Source organism: Mesocricetus auratus, unplaced genomic scaffold (genome assembly GCF_017639785.1).
Source record: "Mesocricetus auratus isolate SY011 unplaced genomic scaffold, BCM_Maur_2.0 Super-Scaffold_100019, whole genome shotgun sequence".
In the NCBI taxonomy this organism is placed as follows: Eukaryota; Metazoa; Chordata; class Mammalia; order Rodentia; family Cricetidae; genus Mesocricetus; species Mesocricetus auratus.
The window spans coordinates 12,245,588-12,269,547 of NW_024429200.1; the positions used below are offsets into that span (position 1 = coordinate 12,245,588).

Genomic DNA, 23,960 nt, shown 5'->3' on the forward strand with positions numbered 1-23,960 from the left:
CCTGTTTCCTACGAGCATACCTCCTCTGTAGTCCTGTTTCCCACGAGCATACCTCCTCTGTAGTCCTGTTGCATACGAGCATACCTCCTCTGTAGTCCTGTTTCCTATGAGCATACCTCCTCTGTAGTCCTGTTTCGTATGAGCATACCTCCTCTGTAGTCCTGTTGCATACAAGCATACCTCCTCTGTAGTCCTGTTGCATACAAGCATACCTCCTCTGTAGTCCTGTTGCATACAAGCATACCTCCTCTGTAGTCCTATTTCATATGAGCATACCTCCTCTGTAGTCCTGTTTCGTACGAGCATACCTCCTCTGTAGTCCTGTTTCGTCTGCTTTGTCCAGTCACCCTCCAGTCCTCTTGGTCTGCTTTTTGTTTGGGTATTTTGTAATTATGAAAAGGCTGACTAACAATGTTTACATTTTTCACACAAAGCAGGGGGCTGGTGGTTAGAGCATGGCTGACCTTCTAGCGTATTCCAGTTCAATTCCACATCCACATGGTGACTCACAGCTGTCTGGAATTCCGGCTTCAGGGATCCACTGTCCTCTTCTGGGACCCCCTGGGCACTGCACACACGGCACACGTAACACAGGCGAAACACCCATTGACATAAAATCATCTTTAAAATGTATTCAAACTTTAAAGGAACACAAACATCTCAGAACATTCTTTTGGTTTAATTCAGTTGGCATCTCATTAGCAGAACGGAGTGAAGAATGCCTAGGCAAACTTGCCCTGGTTGCCCTGGCGTGTTGCAGTAATAACTACAGAAACAAAGACTTTGGGAGCAGGGTCCTTTAGAGCATTGGTTCTCAACCTGTGGGTCTCAACCCCTTGACAAACCTGTATCTCCAAAACATAGCAAATTTACAGTTATGAAGTAGCAATGACGATACCTTTGTGGTTGGGGGTCACCACAACATGAGGAACTGTACCCAAGGGCCACAGCATTAGGGAGGTTGAGAGCCACTGCTCTAGAGAATGCCTATCGATGTAGAAGACAGCCTCAGTTATGCCTTGCTGTACGAGGATGCAAAGACACGGGTGACACAGATAGCAGCTCGTGAGCAGCTCCAGGGGCTCAGCTGGAGGGAGCTAAGGTTGGATGGCGAAGAAGCACTGGACCCTGACCCCATGGGCAGGAAAGGAGTACAGGGACAGCCCTCACCTTCAGTGACAGCCCAGAAGAGACAGATGGGGACCAGGCTGGGGTGACTAGATCAGGACAGAACCCGCGAGTGGCTCTGAGGAAGGCGCACAGAAGAGCTGAGATTGTTCTTAGAAGATGGAGCCAGCAGAGCCTTGCTGGCCCGAGAGCCCAGAGCAAGCTCTGGCACGAGCTGAGCTAAGGAGCCCAGAGGAGTAGTTCCAGTGGGGGAGAGGGAGGAGTAGGAAGATGTGGAGTTGATGACTCAGTGAGCAGAGACTCGGGGAAGGGCAGGCCAGTCTGCCAACATGATGGCTTTCAGTCTTGTTCCACTAAGTCTACTTTTTATGACAATCATTTTGTCTTACCCTTTCATGGTGATCAGAATCTACTTGTACATATACATGAAAATATGCCGCTCCAACTGTACCGTAAAAGAAAATCCATAATAACATACGCCAGTATGTGAATGCTCCAAGTGACTCTACTAGAAGTCATGGAATAGAATCAGAAATGAATCTATCTAGAAGACAGAAATTACCAAGGCAGACTCAAAGCTGTACTGAGGCTAGGGATATGGTTCAGTTGGTTGAGGGCTTGCATAGCAGGCTGAAGCCCTGTGCTGATAGACTAAGCATGGTTGTGCTGTCATCCCAGAACTCATGAGGCAGAGTAGGTGAACGAGAAGTTCAGGGTCATTCTCAGATGCATAGAGAATTTGGCGTTAGCCTGAGCTATATGAGACCCAGTTTTGTTTTGGTTTAAGGATAGATTGGATTTGCTACTCAAAACCAATAAAGTTCCATAACAGACTGATAGCTGAGGCTCAAAATAGTCGAGTGAGTGTCATTGTCTTAGTTAGGGTTACTATCTGGTCATGAAACACCATGACCAAAGCAACTCGGGGAGGGATTCATTTCACTCGCAGTTCCATGTAACAGTTCATCATCAAGGAAGTCAGGACAAGAACTCTAAACAGGGCAGGAACTTGGAAGTAGAAGCTGATGCAGAGGCCATGGAAGAGGGTTTGCTCCTCATGACTCACTCAGCCAGCTTTCTTACAGAACCCAGGACCAGAAGCCCAGGGAGTGGTCCCATCCACAATGGGCTGGTCCCTCCTGCATCAATCACTAATTTTAAAAATGCCCTGTAGGCTTGCCTAGAGTACCACCTCATGGTTCCCTCTTCCCTGCTGATCTTAGTTTGTGTCAAGTAGACATAAAACAAGCTCAGTACAGTCTTCATTGTTAAATTAATACGATGTTTGGGTTAGCAGACTCCACTGAGGGGCCTACACGCCCTGGTGTTGTGCCACTTGGTGGCGTGTTTGGTTTGCTTTATGATTTTTTCTCTTGGTTTAGAGGCTGCACAAGAATCTACTAATTTTTTTTTTTTTTTTTGGTTTTTCGAGACAGGGTTTCTGTAGCTTTGGAGGCTGTCCTGGAACTCACTTTGTAGACCAGGCTGGCCTCGAACTCACAGAGATCCGCCTGCCTCTGCCTCCCGAGTGCTGGGATTAAAGGCGTGCACCACCAACGCCCGGCCGAATCTACTAATATTTTAATTATCATCTGCAGCTCCAAGCCCCCCAGTCAGTGCCCTGCCTGTCACTCAGGTTGAGACCTGGAAAGCCCCTGCTTTGCTGGGGTCTTGATGTGTAGGTTTAAACTAAGTCTCTATCATTCTATTTACCACCAAAACCTGGAAGTCAGATGTGGGGTGAATCCTGCTAGATCAGAGGAGGTGAGAAGCAACCAGCTGACCTTGATTTTGTCTGGAGACCCGGACTCCTCACTTGTCCTAAAACCAAAAGAAGTGCCAAAAGCTAGTCCCACCCTTTGCTTCCTTTTTGTCTTCTCTATCCAAATTTCTGACTTCTCTGTGGCTAATTCTGGTCAGCTAGTGGCTGGCTCCTCCCCCTGATTCAAGGTTAACTTTCTTAACAGTCTTGGAGTATCACAGTGCGATCACATATCCTGCAACGGCTTTAGATGGTATTGTAAAAATGTGTAGGATGGGTTTGCAATTTACAGGAAGAGATAGCAATTCCAGCAATCTCCTTATATTTGGTTCCTATTTCTTGGGCTTAATCTGAGAAGACGAGCAGGAAGAGTAGGGCCTAGGGAGAGTGGGCTTCTGCATTTTTCACTGGTACAGTTCTTCAGGGAGACTCTGGGGTTAGGAAGGGCAGTATCAGAGTTTTGTCTGTACGTGCTAGACAGAGGCTGGCTGAAACTGAGTCATCTGGGTGAAGGGTAGAGAGGACCAGGATCCCAGTCCTCACCAGTGCTGACTCTACTCAGCCTGTACCTGCTGAAGACTGGTGTCCATGGCTCGCCTGTCTCTCGGGTGCATTAGCCCAGAAGAGCACTGGCCCTACCATCTGCTGGACCTGGAGACTTACCAGCTGCCCACAGTACAGACCCGTGCTCTCCTGGTGGTCCTGGGCTTTGCTTTTTTCACTTGTGGAATACAGTTATTAGCAATAGAGATCGAATGCCATTATGAGACTTTTGATGGTGGATGTGGAGACACTTTCAAAACTGCCAAATGCAGGGCTGGTGAGACAACTCAGCAGGTAAAGACACTTGACACACACACTTGACAACATGAGTTTGATTCCTGGAACTCACAAACTAGGAGAAGGCAACTGATTCCTGCAAGCTGTCCTCTGACTTCCAACACATGCATTATGACATCTGTACACACACACTGGATGATGGCACACACCTTTGCTTCCAGCATCTGGGAGGCAGAGGCAGGTAGATCTGTGAGTTTAATGCCAGTCTAGTCTACATAACAAGTTCCAGGTCACCCAGAGCTACATAGCAAGATTATGTCTCAAAACAAAGAAACAAAAACCAAAACCAAATGCACACAATAAATAAGTACATATTTAAAAAGAATGGCAAGCATTTGCAATTGCAATGTCCTGAGTATGTGTGTGAAAGCATCCCAAGACATTAAGTACTATATTACTACTGCATCTGGTCCTTGAATGGCATCCAGGGGAAGGACAGGTGTGATGAAAATTCATTTTATTCTTTGTCCAGGGCAATGTGCTTGAACACTTTAATGGGGCAATAAAGCCCCACTTAAGATAAATTGTCTGTGTCATTCCTTTGTGTGCTATCAGAAGGTAGGATGCCTTCAGATATTCTGGCAATTATTAATATCTCAGGACAGTGTTTTGTTTGAGCATAATTCAAAATTTAATTTTATTGATAGTTAATGAAAACCAATATCTGCATCTGTGGCAAGACAAAGCAATGGATTTATTTGTTCTAAGTCAGGTAGGAATCAAAGTCAGTGAAAACCAGGAAAGCCCTCTTTGAGATTATCTCTAGATTTCTGCATCTGTGGCTGCTTTCATGTCAGTAATCTTCAAGTAATTCATTCAAGTAATTCAAGTCACTACTCCCATAAATTAGTGACCATAGCCTTAATAATCCCAATTGCTTACTTTATTTATATTTTATTATATTTATTTGTGTGCGATTTTATTACACTTATGTGTGTGTGTGCATGTGTGTGTGCATGTGTGTGCATGTATGCGTGCGTGCATTCGTGTGTGTGCGTGCGTGCGTGTGTGTGTGTGTGTGTGTGTGTGTGTGTGTGTGTGTGTGTGTGTATGTGGTCAGAGGACAGCTTGTCATAGCCAGCTCTGCAGTTCTCTCCTTCCACCAGTCCCGGGGATTAAACTCGGGCCTCAGACTTGACAGCAGTACCTTTTCCCACTAAGTCACCTCTCCAGCCTTTATATGATGACGCCATTGTTGCTCCCCCTTTGTAAACCGTGGTTTTCAGTTGCTCCAGCCTGGTCCCCTGTGACCTGTGCTAAAATAGTTCAAGAGGTGAATGCGGGGCATGGGAGCCTTAGTGGGCCCCTTGGAGGGTGAGGGGCAGGGGGTGGACGACATTGGGCAGAACTTACATGGAAGGGAGATGTATTAGAAAGGGAGTGGGGGAAGGAAGGGGAAGGGAGAGAAGAAAGAGAAAGAGAGGGGGCAGAGAGAAAAGAGAGAGAAGGGGGGAGAGACAGAACAGGCAGGAAAAGAGAGAGGGCAGGTGGGTGGAGTTTGCCTCTTAAAGGGCCAGGGTACTTAAACCTGCCATGTGCAGAGCAGTGAGAGGTGGGGTGAGGTTTGCCTGGATTGCAGTAGCTTGTTTCTGCAAATCAGTGACCCACAGTTCTGGGTGATCCATTGTGAACCTTGGCTGGTGGAGGACATGGATCAAAACTGCCCATTTCTCTGCATTTGGTGTTACCAGATACCCACTCCATTCTCTGCATTTGGTGTTACCAGATGCCCACTCCATTTTCTGCATTTGGTGTTACCAGATACCCACTCCATTCTCTGCATTTGGTGTTACCAGATGCCCACTCCATTCTATGCATTTGGTGTTACCAGATGCCCACTCCGCTCTCCACTGTCTCATTAACACCAGGGAAGCAAGCCAGTAAGCAGCACTCCTTCATGGGCTCTGCATCAGCTCCTGACTCCAGGATTCCACAGTTTGAGTTCCTGTCCTGACTTCCTTCAGTAATGAACATCAATGCTGAAGTGTAAGCTGAATAAACCCTTTCCTCCCCAACTTGCAATAGAAACCATTACTATGATAGCTCTCAGACTTCTCAGAGTTCTGCTGAATATGGCATTTAAGATGTTTAACTAAAAAAAAATGTTTCCCGCCGGGTGGTGGTGGCATACGCCTTTAATCCCAGCACTCGGGAGGCAGAGGCAGGCGGATCTCTGTGCCTCCGAAACAATACAGAGAAACCCTGTCTCATAAAAACCAAAAAAAAATGTTTCCCATGACAGACAAAACTACTAACTCCCAGAGGCAGCCCTTACGCCTCTTCCAAAGAAGACAATAGGGCACAAGCCTATAGTAACTCTAACCATTGGGCAGAAACTGCCTCATGCCTTGCCTACTGCCAGGATCCTGCTCAAACTGTGAACAAGGTCACTGGAGAATTGACTGTCCCTCTTTGCCACCAAGGAAAGCCACTCTCAAGTTTTTCATGCACAAATAAGTCTGTTAGATCTGAGACTGGCAGCTAAAGGCCAAGCTACCCTCTGTGGTAATGAAAGGCTTAACGCTGTCCTGTGTGACGGCCTGTGAAAGACCAATGGCCTCTACCCTCAAGACCATCATGAAGGAGCCTGAGGCAACCATCCAGGTAATTATGTCTCTGTCATTTTTAATTGATAGAGGCCATTTGGATTATATGTCATGCTCAAATTTATCCTCAGATCACTGATGATATTGATGTCTAACTGTAGCAATAATTGCTCCTCAGTGACCAACCACCTGGTAAATTAGATAAAAAAATGAAGTTTATAGTCAGGCAGTGGTAATGCACACCTTTAATCCTAGCACTTGGGAGGCAGAAGCAGGTGATCTCTGTGAGTCTGATGTCAGCCTGGTCTACAGAGTGAGTTCTAGGACAGCCAGGGATACACAGAGAAATCCTGTCTCAAAAAGAAAAGAAAAGAGAAAGAAAGAAAGAAAAGAAAAAAAAAGAAAGGAGGGAAGGAAGAAAGAAAATAAAAATAAATTTATAAAGGTTTTGAGGGTCTAGGAAAATGATTTAGGATGCAAGTTGTAAAGGTCTGAGGAGGTGAAATCTTAAATAAGTTACAAGAGTCTAAGAAAGTAACAGAAGGTATATAAAGGTCTGAGGATATGAAATCTTAAGTTGTGGGGGTCTGAGAAGGTGATTTAAAGTGTGTAAATGTAAGTCATAAAAGTCTAAGAGAATGATTCAATATATATACATACATACATACATATATATTTGCATATATATATCACTTTTAAAAGTGTATCGGATCTCTTTCCCTCTTTTGTTTTGTTTCATTTTTTGAGACAGAGTTTCTCTGTGGCTTTGTCCTGGAGTTTGCTGTGTAGACCAGGCTGGCCTCGAACTCACAGAGATCCGCCTGCCTCTGCCTCCCGAGTGCTGTGATTAAAGGCGTGCACCACCACTGCCCGACCTCTTCATAATGTTCTTTTCCTCTATTGTTACATTAAGATTTCAAAAGTTCAAGATTTTGACATAATGGAGCTAAGATTTTCCCCTAAACTCCTGAACTTTACCTTCTGTTCCTAGTCTACATTTGTTTCATCAAATTTCCAATCAGCCAAAAATTGAAAACTGCTCCAAACACACCAGCCTCAAAACTCAAAAAGTGGGCCTTCAAAACTAGCAAATACTAAAAAAAAAAAAGACTAGCAAATACTGGACTCAATGAAAACTGCTTGAATCCCAGCTTTGGACCAGCGTTACAGATGCCCCAAAGCTACCTGAATTTCACTAGCTCCAGATGGTCCACCAAAACCTGGACAGCAAACCAGATGTACCTGTCCCCTCCTGGTCTTTGTCTGACATTCCAGCTTTCCTGGGCCTGACAGCAATGCCCTATTTCAGCTGAGAAGCAGTTACAGAAAAACAGCATCACCCCTTATCATTAACAAAAGGTGGATCTCTGTGAGTTCAAGGCCAGCTTGGTCTACAGAGCGAGTTCAGAATAGCCAAGGCTGCACAGAGGAACCCTGTCTTGAAACAAACCAAAACAAACAAAACAACTCCCCCTGAATTCTTCCCTTAACCCCTTCTCAAGGCAATCTCAAATTAGGCTCAGGGATTGTTGTCCTGCTAGCTGTAATCCATAAATCTTTTAATTATAATTGGCCTTTTCCCAGGGGTCACAAACTCCATAACAGTTTTTCTAGCTAACACACATCATTCTGATGAATTCCTTTGGTTAGAGTGAAAGTTAGCTTCTCTTTTGTGTATCTGATTTCAAAATGGCATCTGTTCTTAGAGTTCATAGTTCCTCTAAGGAGACAGACATGGAAGAAATAACTATAATATGATTAGGAATGCTACAATCCTATGCATACGTGAACCATACTAGTAGCAAGAACTCCATCACCAGTATCTTGGAAGGTATAGGAAAAGCAAGGAAATGAATATTGGATGGAGTGAACATGTATGAAATGCCTAGGCAGTATTTAAAAACAATTCAAATTTAGGAATCCACCCACAAGGAAGGTGGCATGATGGATACATAAGACTCCGTGGAACTGGCAAACAGAGAGCCTGTGGTTATTATCGAGGTGTCAGTCATTTCAAGTCAAAGAGTTTTGTTTTGTGAAGAAGGAAGTTCTGGCAGGTATGTACATGCTTCAGAAAGGTTGCTCTGTTAGACATGTGTCAGAGGAATGGTTAGAGAAAAGATCACAAGCTCATCCAAAGGGTGGGCTGCAGCCGGGCATGTAACACATGCCTGTAATCCCAGAACCTGGGAGCCAGCAACAGTTTGAAGCCAGATCTGTCTCTATCTGTTTCAAGACAACCAGCATTGCCAGGCGTTGGTGGCGCACGCCTTTAATCCCAGCACTCGGGAGGCAGAGGCAGGCGGATCTCTGTAAATTCGAGACCAGCCTGGACTACCAAGCGAGTTCCAGGACAGCCTCCAAAGCCACAGAGAAACCCTGTCTCGAAAAACCAAAAAAAAAAAAAGACAACCAGCATTACACAGAGACACCCTGTCAAAAACAAACATACATACAAATGTTGTAAGCTTTGGAATTAAACAGACTGAGTTAAAATGCTGGCTACGTACTCCCTGTGTGACCTCAAATAATCTGTCTGGCGTCATCACTCACAAAATGCGCTAAGGAGTATCTGTCTCTTGTGGCCTGAGTGAGAGAGCTTTGGGAAAACCATAGCAGAGTAATTGCATACAGTGGGTATCCAATGATGTCATCTGCTAACATTGTGGTGATAGTAGAGTTTGACCAATGGGATTACCACTGCAGGTCAAGTGAGTGGTGTCTTCTGCTAATGTTATGGTGATAGTAGAGTTTGACCAATGGGATTACCACTGCAGGTCAAGTGAGTGGTGTCTTCTGCTAATGTTATGGTGATAGTAGAGTTTGACCAATGGGATTACCACTGCAGGTCAAGTGAGAACTGAAAGAAACATAAACCCAGATAATGGAAGTGAGGATGGAAACTGGGTGTGGTGGCTCATACTTGTAATTCTAGGAGACAGGAGAATTGCCGTGAGCTCAAGCGACAGAGTGAGACTTTGTTTTTAAAAATGGAGTGAAGATAAGCATTCTTTAAGTGTTCGTGAGTGCAGGGTGTCATACGATTCCCACAAGGAGGATTTTGAGAGTTAAATATATATATTAAATATTAACAATGATACTGAACAGGCATACACTGGGAAGTATTGTCACTCTTTATTATTAGTCTCACGTGGGTTCAGCTTCTAGATGTTTAACAGCAAATGTCTGCTCTAGCTTACCTTCTATTGCAGTGATAATGCCATGACCAAAAGCAATTCAGGAAGAACACAGTTCATTTCAGCTTACACTTTATCATCAATGGAAGCCAAAGCAGGAACTGAAGCAGAGGCCATGGGGAAATGCTACTTACCGGCTTGTTCCGTACGGCTTACTCAGCCTGCTTTCTTATACAACCTGCTAAAGGGTGGCACCACCCACAGTGGGCTGGGCTCTCCCACGTCAATCATTAATCAATAAAATGCTCCACGGGGAGAAAAAATGCACCATAGGCCCATCTGATGGAGGCATTGTCTTGGCTTGTGTCAAGTTGACAAGAAACTAAGTAGCACAATGTCCAAAGGAAATTTGGTTTGCTTATGCTTTCCATGGAGGGAGGAAGAAAGCACAGACATTAGATGTCATCTCAGTATCTTGTATAATCCAATCTTGCCATGATTTACTTCTCAGATTAACCAAGCCTTCCCAGGAAGGGGTAACCATGCTTTCCCCTGGCATCACACACGATGAGACATACGAACAGGCAGGTCCTCTAACTTTTATTTAGGGACTGAGTGGCAAAAATGTCATGTCAATACTAATGGCCTTCCTTTGTCTTTAAAACAGAGTTCAGTAGCTGCCCTAAGTTGTCTCCAAGGACAGGAAACTTGTCCTTTTCTCTTGTTCTCTGAATGAGCTCAACACCACACACCAAACAGGGCACCAAACATAAATACTTATTTGATGTTTTTCTGTTGGCTTAGCAATTGCATATGAATCTACTGATATTTTAATTATTGTCTGCATCCCAGGACCCTGAATTCAGCAACCAGCCTGGCCCAGCTCTGCCACAGCCGCCATATGTCAGTTTAAACGTCATTATTGTTCTATTTACCAACAAAGACTAGGAAGTCAGATGTCGGAGAAGTCAAGAAGCAACCAGCTGACTTTGCTTTTTGGCCAGAGACAAGGCAAGTAACGAACCTCTTCCCTTGTCCCATAGCCAAAAAGAAGCTAAAATTCTAATCCCTGCCCTTCCCGTGTTTCCTGTCTATCTAAATCACTTGTTTCTCTATGGCTAATTCCAGTCAGCTAGTCACTGGCTCTGCCCCTTGATTCAAGGTAAACTTTATTGATGTCTGGAATGTCACCAAACTCACTACAAATTATGGTGGTGTACTCCAGGTGAATAGTCCTAATTGTCCAGGAGGTGGGAGCAGCTTTCATTATTCCCTGCACAACTAGAGATATTTGCTCAGAAATCTGCAAGACACACGGTCTCCCATCTTACTTTCCCTAAGTCCCAGGAGGGAACAGTCAAGACAGTCAGAACTCCTTTGATAGGGAGTCACCACCTCTCTTATCAGAAGCCACATTTCCATTAGTAACCCAAGGGCATGCTGTTGGGCTTTTACCCTAACACAGGTTGTTGAGTGATGAACCCCCTTGAATTCTTACTTGAAATGCATGAGGTTATCTCCTAGCTGGTTGCCATCATGCTCAGGATTTCTGTATACCAGAGTCCTGTCTCTGCCTCCCACCGTCTCTTTGACAACGGAAGTTAGAGCTCCCTCCTTTGCACTGGATGGCTTTGCTTGGCTTAGATGCTTGGATTTTCAACTGGGCAGGCGATGTCTTCCGTCATATCTATTTTCCTGAGGAATGAGTGGCGGATTCCGAGCCAGCCCTTAGCCAGTTGTCCAAACACAACTCCCCCAAACACAAGCCGCAACAACAAGCATTCCATTGGAGGTTTATTGGTGGAAGTAGAGGAGCATCTTGGCATAAGCACCATCTCTTCTCTCCCATGGTTACTTGGTCCACCGTGGGAAGCAGCAATATACGAGGCAGAGCAAACTAATAGGAGACAGGGCTGACACCCATCCTGGCCAGGTGTTAGGGTCCCAAAAAGTTCTCTCCTAGGGAGCTGGCTACAGGAACCTGGAGGAAGTTTTCATTTGGGTCCTCTTGTTCCCAGAGGCTGTGGGTCAAAGTAGCTCTCATGGGCATATTAACTGACGATGCCACCAGTGGGGGTGTCTTGCAGGTGTTGGAGTTGTCTGTTTCTGGAGTAATATCAGTGTGTCTGTGGGAGTCCAAAGATTTCCAGGTCATAGAAAGCAACAGAAAAGAAAGAAAACGTGGTTAGCCTCCACTTAAGGGCTCCAAAAAATGGCTCAGCTATTAAGAACACTTGCTACTCTTCTAGAGGACCTAAGCTTGGTTCCAGTACCTATATGGCATCTTACAATTGTCTATGACTCCAGTTCTAGGGGATCTGATGTCCTCTCCTGGTCCCCACAGGCACTACAGGCAAAATACCCATACACATTTAAAAAAATCAGGCTGGAGAGATGGCTCAGAGTTTAAGAGCATGGACTATTCTTCCAGAGGTCCTGAGTTCAATTCCCAGCAACCACATAACTCTCTAAATTGAGATCTGGTTCCCTCTTCTGGCATGCAGACATACATGTAGGCAGAACACTATGTATGTAATAAATAAATCTTTTTAAAAAGACCTACTTAAACAAACTATTTTTTAAAGGCTGAAGAGGGATTCACTAGTTAAGAATAAATACTTCTCTGCCAGAGGCCAGTCCAAGTTACACAGTGAGTCTTTGTCTCAGAAAAAAAAGAAAACAAACAAAAACAAACCATGTAGGACCTGATGGTGCATGACTTCAATCTCAGCACTGAAGAGGCAGAGGCAAGCAGATCTTTGTAAGTTCAAGGCTAACCTGGTCTACAAAGTGAGTCCCAACCCAGCCAAGAGCTAAACAGTGAGACACTTGTCTCAAAACCAAAACCAAAACAATACAGGAGTCTATTAATCCTGTACTTGGAAAGTGGGGGTGGGAGAGATCAGTAGTTCCAGTCATCTCCTGTCTTAAAAAAGACAAAAACAAGACGGGCAATGGTGGCGCACACCTTTAATCCCAGCACTCGTGAGGCAGAGGCAGGCGGATCTCTGTGAGTTCGAGGCCGGGCTGGTCCGACAGCCTCCAAAACAATACAGAGAAACCCTGTCTGGTAAAAAAACAAAACAAAACAAAACAAAAAAACCCTACAAAATAACCCAAGAAAGCTCCTATGAGAAAAAAATCAACTTAAATCATTAGGAAATGGAAAAAGAAGGGGATGACCCCACCTCCCACTAGGAAAAATAATGAAATATTTTTATGATCTCATGTATATGAGTATTTTGTTTTCATGTGTGCCTGTTCCTCACTTGTGTGCCTGGTGACAGAGGAGGTCAGAAGAGTGCATTGGATCCCTTGAAACTAGAGTTACAGACAGTTGTGAACCACCATGTGGGTGCTGGGAATTGAGCTTGAACCCTCAGGAAGAGTAGCCAGTGCTCTTAACCATTGAGCCATCTTTCCAGCTCCAAAGAAAGGAGGCTGAGGCAGGAGGATTACAGAAAGTTCAAGCCTATTCAGAGTCGCAGGGTAAAACCCTGAGTCAAGCAAAATAAAGCAGGGGCAGCCCTGGGGTGGAGGTCAATGGGTAGTCTTTGGCTAGCATGCATGAAACCCTGGGTTCCAACCCTAGCAGGAGGCAGGAGGATGAAGAGTTCGAGGTCACCCTTAATTATACAGTGAGTTTGAGGTCATCCAGGATGACAAGAAGCTCGTGGAGGGGAGGAGGAGAGGGGCCAGGTTGAGGGTCTCAAGAAGGCATGTATGATCAGGCATTGAGTATTTTAATTTCACAAGTGAGGTTGGTTTTGCAATCTGAAAGGACCAGCTTTTCTTATTCTAAAAGGGCACTATATTCTATAGAGACTGTCCAGAGAGGCAATAACAACAACAACAACAAACTCCTCCTGCTGGAAACAAAATCACAAATTAAGAAAAATTATGTTGCTGGCAGTGTATGCCTTATACTTGCCCTGCACATGGGAGTTCAGACTGTGGCTGCTTGTAAGGGAATTAGTTGAAACTTGGAGATAGGAGTTGTCTTTGGTCACTGTTCATTTTACACAAGAGGTAGAAAAGACACATCAGAGGCTTGCCCAAGAGGCCTTTGTGAGCTGGGATTATCCAGTCAGTAGCTGACTGACTTTTTGTCATTGTTTGGTTGTTTTTTGTTTTGTTTTGTTTTTTGAGACAAGGGTTCTCTGTGTAGCTTTGGAGCCTGTCCTGGCACCCTAATAGACCAAGCTGACCTTGAACTCACAGAGGTCAGCTTGCTTCTGCCTCCTGAGTGCTGGAATTAAAGGTGTGCACCACCACCACACGGCTGCTGCTTTTTTATATCCTAACTCACATTTCTTTGAGTTAATTTACCCATTTTTAATTCTTTTTATTGTGTATCTGCCATTTGGAAGCTGGAATTATCTATGGAATGAACAGAACCTGTTTTCAAGCATAAGCTTGCAACCAAGTTTAGGGACAAAGTCATATGGCTGACTGTCTAGAATAGAAAGGACTAGAGCTGGCTGGGTAGAGGGCATCATAGCCCCATGAATGCAGGCTGGGCTGAGGGATACTGGAGCTGACAGCAGAGGACTCACCCGTCTCCTGTGAGCTGGTGTCTTTTTGAGAGTCCTAAGAGGCTGCTGCTGGTCCGCTCAGCTGCCAGCAGCATTATGGTCTCGCTAGCCTGGGAGGATGACGGCAGGCTGCTTTCAGGCTGTGTGGGGAAATACAGGTCAGAGGGCTCTGTGACAGCTGAGCGTCTGTGCTCTCCCTGGCAGGGCTTGCAGCAATTTGTGGGACTGACTTCAGTTTCACACAACAGGCCGAAGAACATTAAGTCACAATATTGCTGGGCCAGTAATGGGAACCTCTAGCAAGAGCATACCTTCTCTGATGTGCTGTGGAGGCCATGCTCTCCAGAGGGCCATAAATGGACCCTAGAGCAGCTGGTCTCTAAGAGCTGCGATTCCCGAAACTCCAAAACACACACCTTCACGAATGCAGGGAAAGATATCAGCTTTAAGATCTCACATTTGGAGCTATCATCTACCAAGCTTTCCTCCTGTGCTTCTGCACTGGGCAGGTCTGGGAAGACCTTACACCCCAAGGGAGCTCAGCATAGTGGTGTGTGCTTGCAAGCCCAGCATTCGGGAGGCTAAGGCAGGGGCCAGCTGAAAGCATGAGGGAGACCTGGGCTACACTGGGAATTCCAGCCCAGCCTAAGATACCAAGAGAGACCTGTGTCAGCAATAGCACACACATACACTAAATAAATAAATGACAGGTAAATATAAGAAGACAATAGCTCAGTGATAGAGCAGATAGAACACTGGTCTAGCATCGAGCATGCTGGCTGCCCTGCTTCTACCCACAAGAAGAGGGGAAGGCAGGAAAATCATGAGCTTGAGGCCAGCCTGGGCTATGTAGTGGGATCCCTTCTTTACAAAGACACAAAAAAGGATAAGTTTATAAATACACATGTAACTGTGTTCAATTTACCAAAAATTAGGGATGTCCTTTACCTCTCCTATTAAGAGTCACTCAAATGCATTCTACTGTGGTAAGGCAATGATTTCTTAATAAGGAAAAGTGCCCATGATAGAATATAATTTTTAAAAATATTGACACCATTGTTTTCAGTAACATACATACTTGCCCCTAAGATCCAGGGGGATTGGTTCCAGGATGAAACGTCTAATACTAAAATCCACCATACTCAAATCCCTTATTCAAAAGGCACAGCTTTTGTGCATGTCTCACATAACACAATACTATGCAAACAGCTGCTCCATTGTATTGGAGAGGGAACAATATTTTTTTCCTGAATATTTCTGATCCAAGGTATTGAGTGGATTCATAGATGAGGGACGTGTATGTATGAAACGCCAAGTGTCCATTTGCATGTGTGAACATTCTATGTGTATGAATATGTACAAAAAATACACCTCTGTTCATTCCTCTGCAGACAGTGGGGGTGGGGAGTGTCCCTACTTACTGTTGTTTCAGTGGAGGAGTTGGGTATCTTGGGCACTAGGCAGTGAGTGAACTGGATCCTCGGGTCTTTGGTGGTGATAGACAGACCTTTCTGTAAAATTTTCACCAGGCGGATCCAGAACTGAAACACAGCCTGTGGATGTTTCTCGTGGAGCCTCAGGTAGTAGATCTTCTCAGTCACCGTCCTAACCCGAAGGATGCGTTGGGCCCGGTCATAGATTTGTAGCTCCACGTACTTCAGGGGCAGGATCCTGGGCACAATCGGCAAATTTGTGTGTTGGTGCCTTTCGCTGCTGCCTAGAGGGTGCTGAGAGGATAGAGCTCCTGCTCTGAGGGTGGGAACTGATTCCCCTCTGATTATTTGCAGGATCTTTGTTCCTTAGTAAAGACTTGGCATGGCAGTATATGCCTAAATCCTGACACTTGGGAACTGAGAGCCTGAGCTACATAACTTTGTCTCAAAAAATATTAAATAAAAATAGTCTGTCCCATCAGTCACCACTATTGCTATTGTGCATAATATCTCAAGTCTCATAAATCCCTTGAAGAAGGAAAGATAAATATTATTAATTATGCGTTTCAGACTTTGTAACAGAGGTTGGGGAAGTATGGTGAGTTAATGGGGGAGGTGACTCGGTAGATTAAAGCACTTGTGCAAGCACGATGACCAGAGTTTGAATCCCCAGCACTCATGTTTAAAAAGAAAAAGGTCAGGCATTGTCACACGGGCCTGTGATCTCAGGGCTAAATGCGGTAGATCCTAGGAGCTCAGTACCAGCCAGCCTAGTCAAGCCGGTGAGATATAGCTTCATGGGATATAGCATAATATGACAAAGTGGGACACCCAACACGTCCTCTGGCCTTGCACTCTGACATGAACACACACATGCTTGCACCTATCCAATATCACGCATGCGCACGCACATACACACACACACACACACACACACACACACACACACACACACACAGTGAGAAAGGCACAGTGATGATCCAAGCACTTGGGAGGCTAGTTAAGAGGATTAAGCATTTAAAGCCACCCTCAGCTAACCAGTGTAAGGCAAGCATAAAATGCAGGAGAACATGTTTTAGAAAACAAAACCCAACTTAAAAAGTTCAAGGTTTGCTCAAGTTGAAATCTTTGCAAGTAGGAATTGGAACAAAGATTTCTTAACTCATTTCTAAGCCCTTCCCTCCATCTTTGATTCCTTGAATCAATGAGTGAGAAAGGTGGGTGTCTTGTATATATTGAGGCCTTGTGGTTTTCTGTCCTTTTCTTTGATCCTCCATCTCCATCGCCCATGTTCTGGGATGAAAAGTCTGTGCCATCATGCTCAGTTTATACAGTGCTGGGGATCAACCTAGGGCTCTGTGTGTGCTAGGCTTGCATGCTACTGACTGACCTACATCATTAATCTTTTCTTTTTCTTCTTTTTAAATATTTAGTGTGTGTGTGTGTGTGTGTGTGTGTGTGTGTGTGTGTGTATGCCCCATCTTTGGAAGTTCAAAGTTACAGGTGGTTGTAAGCCACCTGACGTAGGTGCTGGGAACTGAACTCAGGACTTCAGGAAGAGCAGCAAGTCTCTTACCCACTGAGTCTCCCAGTGTCCCCACTCTTTTCTGAGACAGGCTCACCACGCTGGGATTTGCATTATCTGTTTTCAATCTCAATGGCTCATAGCCCTACTCGATTTTAATATCTCCATCTTTGGGATGGTGAGATGGCTCCAAAGGTAAAGGTACTTGTTGTTAACTCTAATGACATGAGATCAATCCCCAGAACCCACATAGCAGAAAGAGAGAAGCAACTCCTAAATGTTAACTCATACACACACACACACAGAGAGAGAGAGACAGACAGACAGACAGAGAGAGATAGATAGAGAGACAAAGAGACAGAGATAGAGATAAACAGAGACAGAGACAGAAATAGAGAGAGAGACAGACAGGAAAGAAAAAACAGGAAACATTTCATTAGCCCTTGTCTTTAAAAAGAAAATATCTTCTCTTTGAAAAATCCCCCACATCTACACTGACAAAATACACAGAAGCCAAGACTGTCATTCTGTGAGTTCTAGGACAGCCTGATGTATATAATGGTTCCAGGCACGCCAGGGTTACATAGGGAGACCGTGGCAAAGATCCACAGACACTGAGCTGGAGACAGGAACTGCGTTGCATCCCGCTCTGAAGCACTGGTTGCAAAAGACACTGAGTAAACGTGCATTAAGTCAACCGGGGATGAACTCTGCAGTGCTTATGAAGAGCATCGCCCTTTCTTCCCAGCTGAAACCTGCCTGCACAGTATGCATGTGCCTGTCAATCATCCTACAGCCCTCCCTCCCAGCCTTTACCTGCTGAGAGTGATGACGGGGGCACCAGGTGTGCTACAGGTGGAAAATGGACCATGAGGCCAGGTGACGTTGGCCATCAGGAGGACATTGGGGAGCGGCAAGGATGGCACTGAAGAGGTCACCCCAACGATCATAGTGGCAGATCTTTCATAGGCATCCATCCAGTTTCCTTGCTTAGTGACCTGGAAACCAACCCCAGACACATGGGTCAGAAAGAGATGACAGATGGGTGGAAGGACACAGCTATGGGACCACTTCTGCTTGGTGAGCTAGACCGTTACCTACTGCTGGTCCCTTTCATTGGTCTCCGCAGACATAGTCTGTGGACAACAACAACCCTGTGTAGTACTGCTTTGCACAGAGAAACACATCTAACTTTGAAAAGATGCACCAGTCACTTGGGTAGGAGTGAGAGTTGAGGCAGGAAAACCAGGACTTCGAGCTCACTTTTGGTTTCATATGGAATTACATGGCAGCCTGAACTACATGAGACTCTGTCTCAAAACAACAAACAAACAAAAACTAGAAAGATGCTTGTGAGAATAAAAGCTGGGTGGCACTGGAAATTTTACCTTTCCCTCCCTGGGCCAGAGAAATCAGCATAGTTTTCTAATGGAAGGGAAGGGAAGGGAAGGGAAGGGAAGGGAAGGGAAGGGAAGGGAAGGAAGGGAAGGGAAGGGAAGGGAAAGGAAGGGAAGGGAAAGGAAGGGAAGGGAAAGGAAGGGAAGGGAAGGGAAGGGAAGACAGTTCTACAAGAGGAAGAGAGTAGACTGGAAAGGCCCAGCAAACTCAGGCGGAAGGAGGTTGGAGAGCTTCCCTCACATAAGAGAGGGCAGCTTGTTGCAGGGTCTTAAACATCAGAAGGACCTCTTCTGCATCCCAAAGTAGCTGGGGACAGTGACAGGGCAGGGACAGTGGATGCCCAGCATAGGGGCATTGTCTCTGCTCACACCAGAAAAGCACTAGAGCTGTGACCACTAAGGAGACGTAGATGACATGTAGAGATGTCTGTGTTCCCAGGACCAGCGTTCTCCCAGTGTTCTAGACTCTGCGGTCTGACAACTGTACATCCCATGTGGGAACTGGGGGACAAGGGGAAACCCCAAGGAGGACTGAAATTGACTCCTCCCAGCCTGACTAGATAGTGCTTCAAGAAAAATGGATTCTAGCCAGGCAGTGGTGGCGCACGCCTTTAGTCCCAGTACGTGGGAGGCAGAGGCAGGAGGATCTATGTGAGCTCAAGTCCAGCCTGGTCTACATAGTGAGTTCCAGGACTACCAGGAGTATGCAGAGAAACCCTGTCTCAAAAACAAACAAACAAAAAATCTGATTGGAGGAGAGAAAAAGAAGTAACATTTCTTAGAGCCCATGCTATGAAATAGAATCGGTAGTCCCCACAAAACAGAGGACAGTATTCACTGAAAGTAAGTTCTCAATGCATGCTGGGAACTAGTCCTGCTTTGGGGTGGCCATAGGGTGGCAGTGATGTAGAGACCAGGGGAGAGAGGACCAAGTGGGTCTCTCTTGGGTCACGTCGAGCCCACTCAGAGAGTCTCAATATCGTCAATGTTAGATCATGCAGAACAAAGTAAGGGAGCAAATCCACTGCCAAGATAGCATGCATAAAGAGAGATGACTAGAAACTGAAATGGCCTGGATTCCGTATTACTGCTCCCCCCCCTACCAGGCTTGCTAGTTCATCCCCCAGGAACATAGGTGTCTACCTGGGGCAGTACAGGAAAATGGAGTATCAGGAACCTTGAACATAGTTTTCCCAAACTGGGACCATGGAGGGAAGTAGCTTATTGCAGTGAGAGCCTCAAATTTAATCCTAGACCCACCTGGAAAGGTTCCCACCTTCTCCCCTAAAGCTCCCCGGCTCAGCTCTTACCCACTTGTAACCAGTCTCTCCACCTTAACCTGGGTGCCTTAAAGGCCCTCTGCCTGCTACCTCAGCAATACCCACAAAGAGTGACCGAGGGGACCCTGATGTCTGGCACACCGTTCTCAACTGCCAAAGTCCAGCGAACATGCCCTGGGTGTCTGTAATCACACATTGCTGGTCCAAATGGTCTTGGATAGAGCTTGCTTAGACAGTTACCATTGATAATGGTTGAATGGATCTCCTTGTACACCTTGAGGCTCCTTTCAGGGCTAAAGAAACAGCTCGGCCATTAAGAGAGTTTACTGCTCTGACAGAGGACCTGGAGCTCAGTTCCCAGCCTCCCAATCAGACAGTTCACAGTCGTCCCGGGGATCTGATGCCACCTTCTGGCCTCTCAGCATACTGTATTCATGTGCACAGGTACACATAATTACACATACTTAAAATTTAAATAAACAAATATTTCCAAAAGAAAAAAAAACACCCCACAATGTTTCAAAGCTCTTAAATTGAGCGTACTGACATACACCTTTAATCCCAGCGCTCAGGAGGCAGAGGCTAGAAGATCTCTAAGAGTCTGAGGCCAGTGTGGTCTTCATAGCTCTAGGTCAGCCAAGGCTACACAGTGAGACCCTGTCTCAAAATAAATGGACGACAGCAAAAACGCAAAACAAGCAGATAAACAACCTCTTTTCTTGTACCAGAACTTCTTAACTCTTTGCTAGAAGTCTGCAGGGAATTCCCTCACACAAAGGAAAGTGACCTTGGAACCTAGACCTCTGGTTTCCTCTGGCTTCGGGGCCTCCCTGGTCCTCAGGACCTTCAGCATCCATCTTCTAGCTAACCTGTGGGAGCAGGCTGTGGAAAGGGGACCACTCTCATCCCTGAGATGCAGGCGGTACCTGGATAAAGGTGCTCTCAAACACCACCGAGTCAGAGAACAAGTTGAATTCTGGAGAATGAATTAGTTGACAAAGAAGGCCATCTTCTACTCCAAGTTCCACTCCAGGGCCCGGGTCCCTGACCGCAGGAGGGAGGCCCCTAATTTTACTCATTGGTTCTTAAAAAGAATGGGCTGGGGAACATCTCTGGGGCTCCACACAGACCCAGCCCAACTCCAAGGTGTTGGTGGGACCGCTGCTCCCCCCACCTCCCCAGCTCCGGTTCCCTGCTTATGGTTGACCATGTCCACCAGAGCAGGGAGGGCCTGTCAGCTCACAATGGCAGGAGTGACATCAAGGCAAGGGAGAAGAGGGTCTGAAGAGGGTGTACAGGGCTGTGTGCTGACTGCAATCCAGCAGTAGGATCCCAGATTCGAAACACATGCCCGCCTTTACCCCAAGCAGGGCGAGAATGACCCTCCCAGGACAGCGAGCTGGCCAGGCAAGCTGGGAAAAGGTCTCTGGGGAAATCACAGGCTTTGATCTTCTCCCATCACTGGAAGCCACACGCAAAAGCTCTTTGTTAAGTTCAAATTGTTTACCTAAAGTCAGGCACTGGGGACCTGCGGGATGGCTCAGCAGGTAAAAGGGCTTTAGCCAAGCCTGAGGGTCAGCATTTGATCCCTGAGACCCACCTGATAGAAGGAAAGAACTGATTCCATCAAGTTCTCCTCGGACCTCCCCTCCCTCCGCATGCAGTTTCATGCAGGTGCTCAAACTCTCTTTCTCTCTCTCTCTCTCTCTCTCTCTCTCTCTCTCTCTCTCTCTCTCTCTCTCTCTCTCTCTCTCTCTCTCCCTCCCCTTCCCCCTCGTTCTCACATACACACACACACTCACACACACACAAAACACACACACTCGCACACACTAAAAAATAACTAAATGTGATTAATAACTAAAGTTGAACTCTGACCTGACAGGGAAGGGAGAATGGAAGGGTGGGAAGAAGGGAATTCATTTTTTCTATCTCATCCTATGGGGAAAATGAAATTTAAAATAATAATAATAACCAGGTTGTTATTTATTTATAAAGAGTGAGCAAAGGAAGAAGCAGTGACTTGGCGGTGTGTCTGTTGAAGCCAGCTGGAAGTGGGCCACCAACAGAGCTGGCTGGGCGGGAATGTGCCCCTGAGGCATCAGGTACTTGGGAGGCTGAGGCAGGAGCATTGTTTGAACCCAGGAGTTTGAGGCCAGCTTAAATCCCATTTAGAAGCTTAATGAAAAAATATGGACCATTTCATGAATCTGTCAGGGACCATACTGGTCTCTTTTGTTTTTTTCCAACCATGCTGCTGAAGTGAACCCTAGAAAAACATTTTTGGGGGGACTTCAAAATATTTATAAACACTTTCTTTTCATTATATTATTGAGACAGAGTCTCACTATGTAGCCCTGGCTGCCCTGGAATTGAGTATGCTAGGACTAAAGCGTGTGTAAACTATCTCCCACCCCCCCAGCTCCCCCCTCCCCCGCCCCCTCACTCCCCCAGCCCCCCCACCCCTTCACCCCCTACTCCCCACCCCCCACCCCGGCTCTCAGTGTGCTTTGTTTTTTGTTTGTTTTCTGAGACAGGGTTTCTCTGTACTGTTTTGGAGGCTGTCCTGGAACTCACTCTAGACCAGGCTGGCCCTGAACTCACAGAGATCCACCTGCCTCTGCCTCCCTAGTGCTGGGATTAAAGGTGTGCATCACCAATGCCTGGCTGTTTTTTGTTTTTTGAGACAGGATTTCCTCTATGTAGCTTTGGAGCCTGTCCTGGGACTTGCTGGCCTTAAATTCACGAGACCCGACTGCTTCTGCCTCCCGAGTGCTGGGATTAAAGGCGTGTGCCGCCACCACCTAGCTCTGTGTGTGTGTGTGTGGGGGGGTGTTCTTAAGTGGGGTGTAGCCTGCACGTGGCATCTGTGGAGCTCAGGACAGCCCTCGGTGTTGGTCCTTACCCTTTCTTCCTGAGACCAGGTCTCTTTGTACTGTGTACCCCAGGTTAGGTAGACCAGCAAGCTTCTTCCAGTTCTCCTGGACCTTGGGAATCGCAGAAACACCTACTACTGCTTATGAATGAGATAAAGAGTCTTTACCCACCCAGCCACTCCCCAGCTCCCAAAGCTTATCTGAATTGTCTATTCACAGGCTAGCCTTATGCTATGCTAAATGTTGAAGGTTTACAGAACTGATCAGATTAATTGGAAAATAATTTCCTCTTTCTTCCTTCTCCCCCGCGCCCCACCTCCTGCCTCTTCTAGTATATGGTGTAATATTCCCTTCTTCCTCAGCGTCCACTAGATGGCAGTAGAGTTCAGGCCTCCAGTTAACATCTAAAACTTGGTGGCTGGAGTTTTCCAAATGTGCTGTGCCTTGGCTCATCACCACATCCTTGCTCACGGGTTCCCACCACAGACTGATACGTTCTTTCCAAATTCAGCAGGCCCCCAGATCTCTTCATTTTAGCTGGTCCCAGGACAAGATTGTAACCCTGCCTGCTACTCAAGAGGCAGAGGCAAGGGGATCACAAACTTATGGCCTACTTAGGTACATCGACACGGCTACACTGTAAGATGGTCCTCTGACAGCCACACAAGGCACGCACATGCCACGCCCCACACAGGAACACACACACAGACACACTTATCACACACAGGAAACTATGGGGGGGGGAGGATCAGAACAGGCTCTCCATTAACACCCACCTCCAAATAGCTTCCTGTGTGGCTGTCCTATATAAATATTTCTTTCACAGGATTATTATGAGGTTTTTAAACCTTCTTTCCCCTCTAATATCTTATGCATTATTGGAGGAGGCCTGTGGGGATGGGGTCAGAATTCTGTAGGTTCTGTGTGCAATGTACTGGTCCACCTAGGCTGCTACATTGCAGTAGCATGGCAACCCCTACCCCTCAACCTCTATAACTTTGCACACAATAAAGGTTGTTGCAAAGTTATAGAGGTTGATTTCCCAATCTCCAGGGGTCAGTTGAGGCTCCTCTCTGTGGCATCTTCACTCCAGGGCCTACACCAATGGAGAAGTTCCATACAGGTCAAGTTTAGTTCCTGAAGCATGGGGGCGGGGGGTGCAGAGCTTCCACTATGGGAATCAGTCCTTACAAGTTCCAGAGCTAATTGAGCAGAATTAGTTACATGACTTCATTGAACCACAAGGGGTCAGCAGTGAGCTTCTAGCCAGGAGTCGCATTCACCTACAATCCCAGTGCCAGAGGCTGAGGCAAGATTGCTGTGTTTGAGTCCATTCTGGACCACACAGTGAGACCGTCTCAAAACAAAGGAGTGCAGGACTATTTGGAGAATACAATGACTACTAGTGGCTTTCCTGGTAGATAATTACTCAACTCACATCTCTCCTTCAGGTAGGTCACCCTTACCTTATCTTCCTTCAAAGGAAAAAAAATTAAAATTC

General features: G+C 46.0%; 1 protein-coding gene and 1 long non-coding RNA gene across 3 annotated transcripts; both read right to left on the reverse strand.

The window, feature by feature from the left end:
- Positions 1–11: 11 nt before the first annotated feature.
- On the reverse strand, positions 12–1,582 carry LOC121133049. Of its 2 annotated transcripts, none has more exons than XR_005869790.1 (3): positions 1,171–1,582; positions 465–568; positions 12–364 (listed from the first exon to the last, which is right to left on the reverse strand). It is a non-coding gene; the product is annotated as an uncharacterized LOC121133049 (long non-coding RNA). The 2 variants fall into 2 exon arrangements; XR_005869791.1 differs by having other exon boundaries at positions 12–367.
- Positions 1,583–11,194: 9,612 nt separating this feature from the next.
- Fam71f2 (family with sequence similarity 71 member F2) lies at positions 11,195–20,790 on the reverse strand. Its single transcript, XM_040728669.1, has 5 exons — positions 20,510–20,790; positions 17,723–17,904; positions 15,370–15,619; positions 13,970–14,088; positions 11,195–11,539 (listed from the first exon to the last, which is right to left on the reverse strand). The coding sequence occupies exons 1-5, from the start codon at positions 20,660–20,662 to the stop codon at positions 11,350–11,352; spliced, it is 894 nt and encodes a 297-aa protein (XP_040584603.1). The 5' UTR covers positions 20,663–20,790; the 3' UTR covers positions 11,195–11,349.
- Between the last annotated feature and the right edge of the window lie 3,170 nt (positions 20,791–23,960).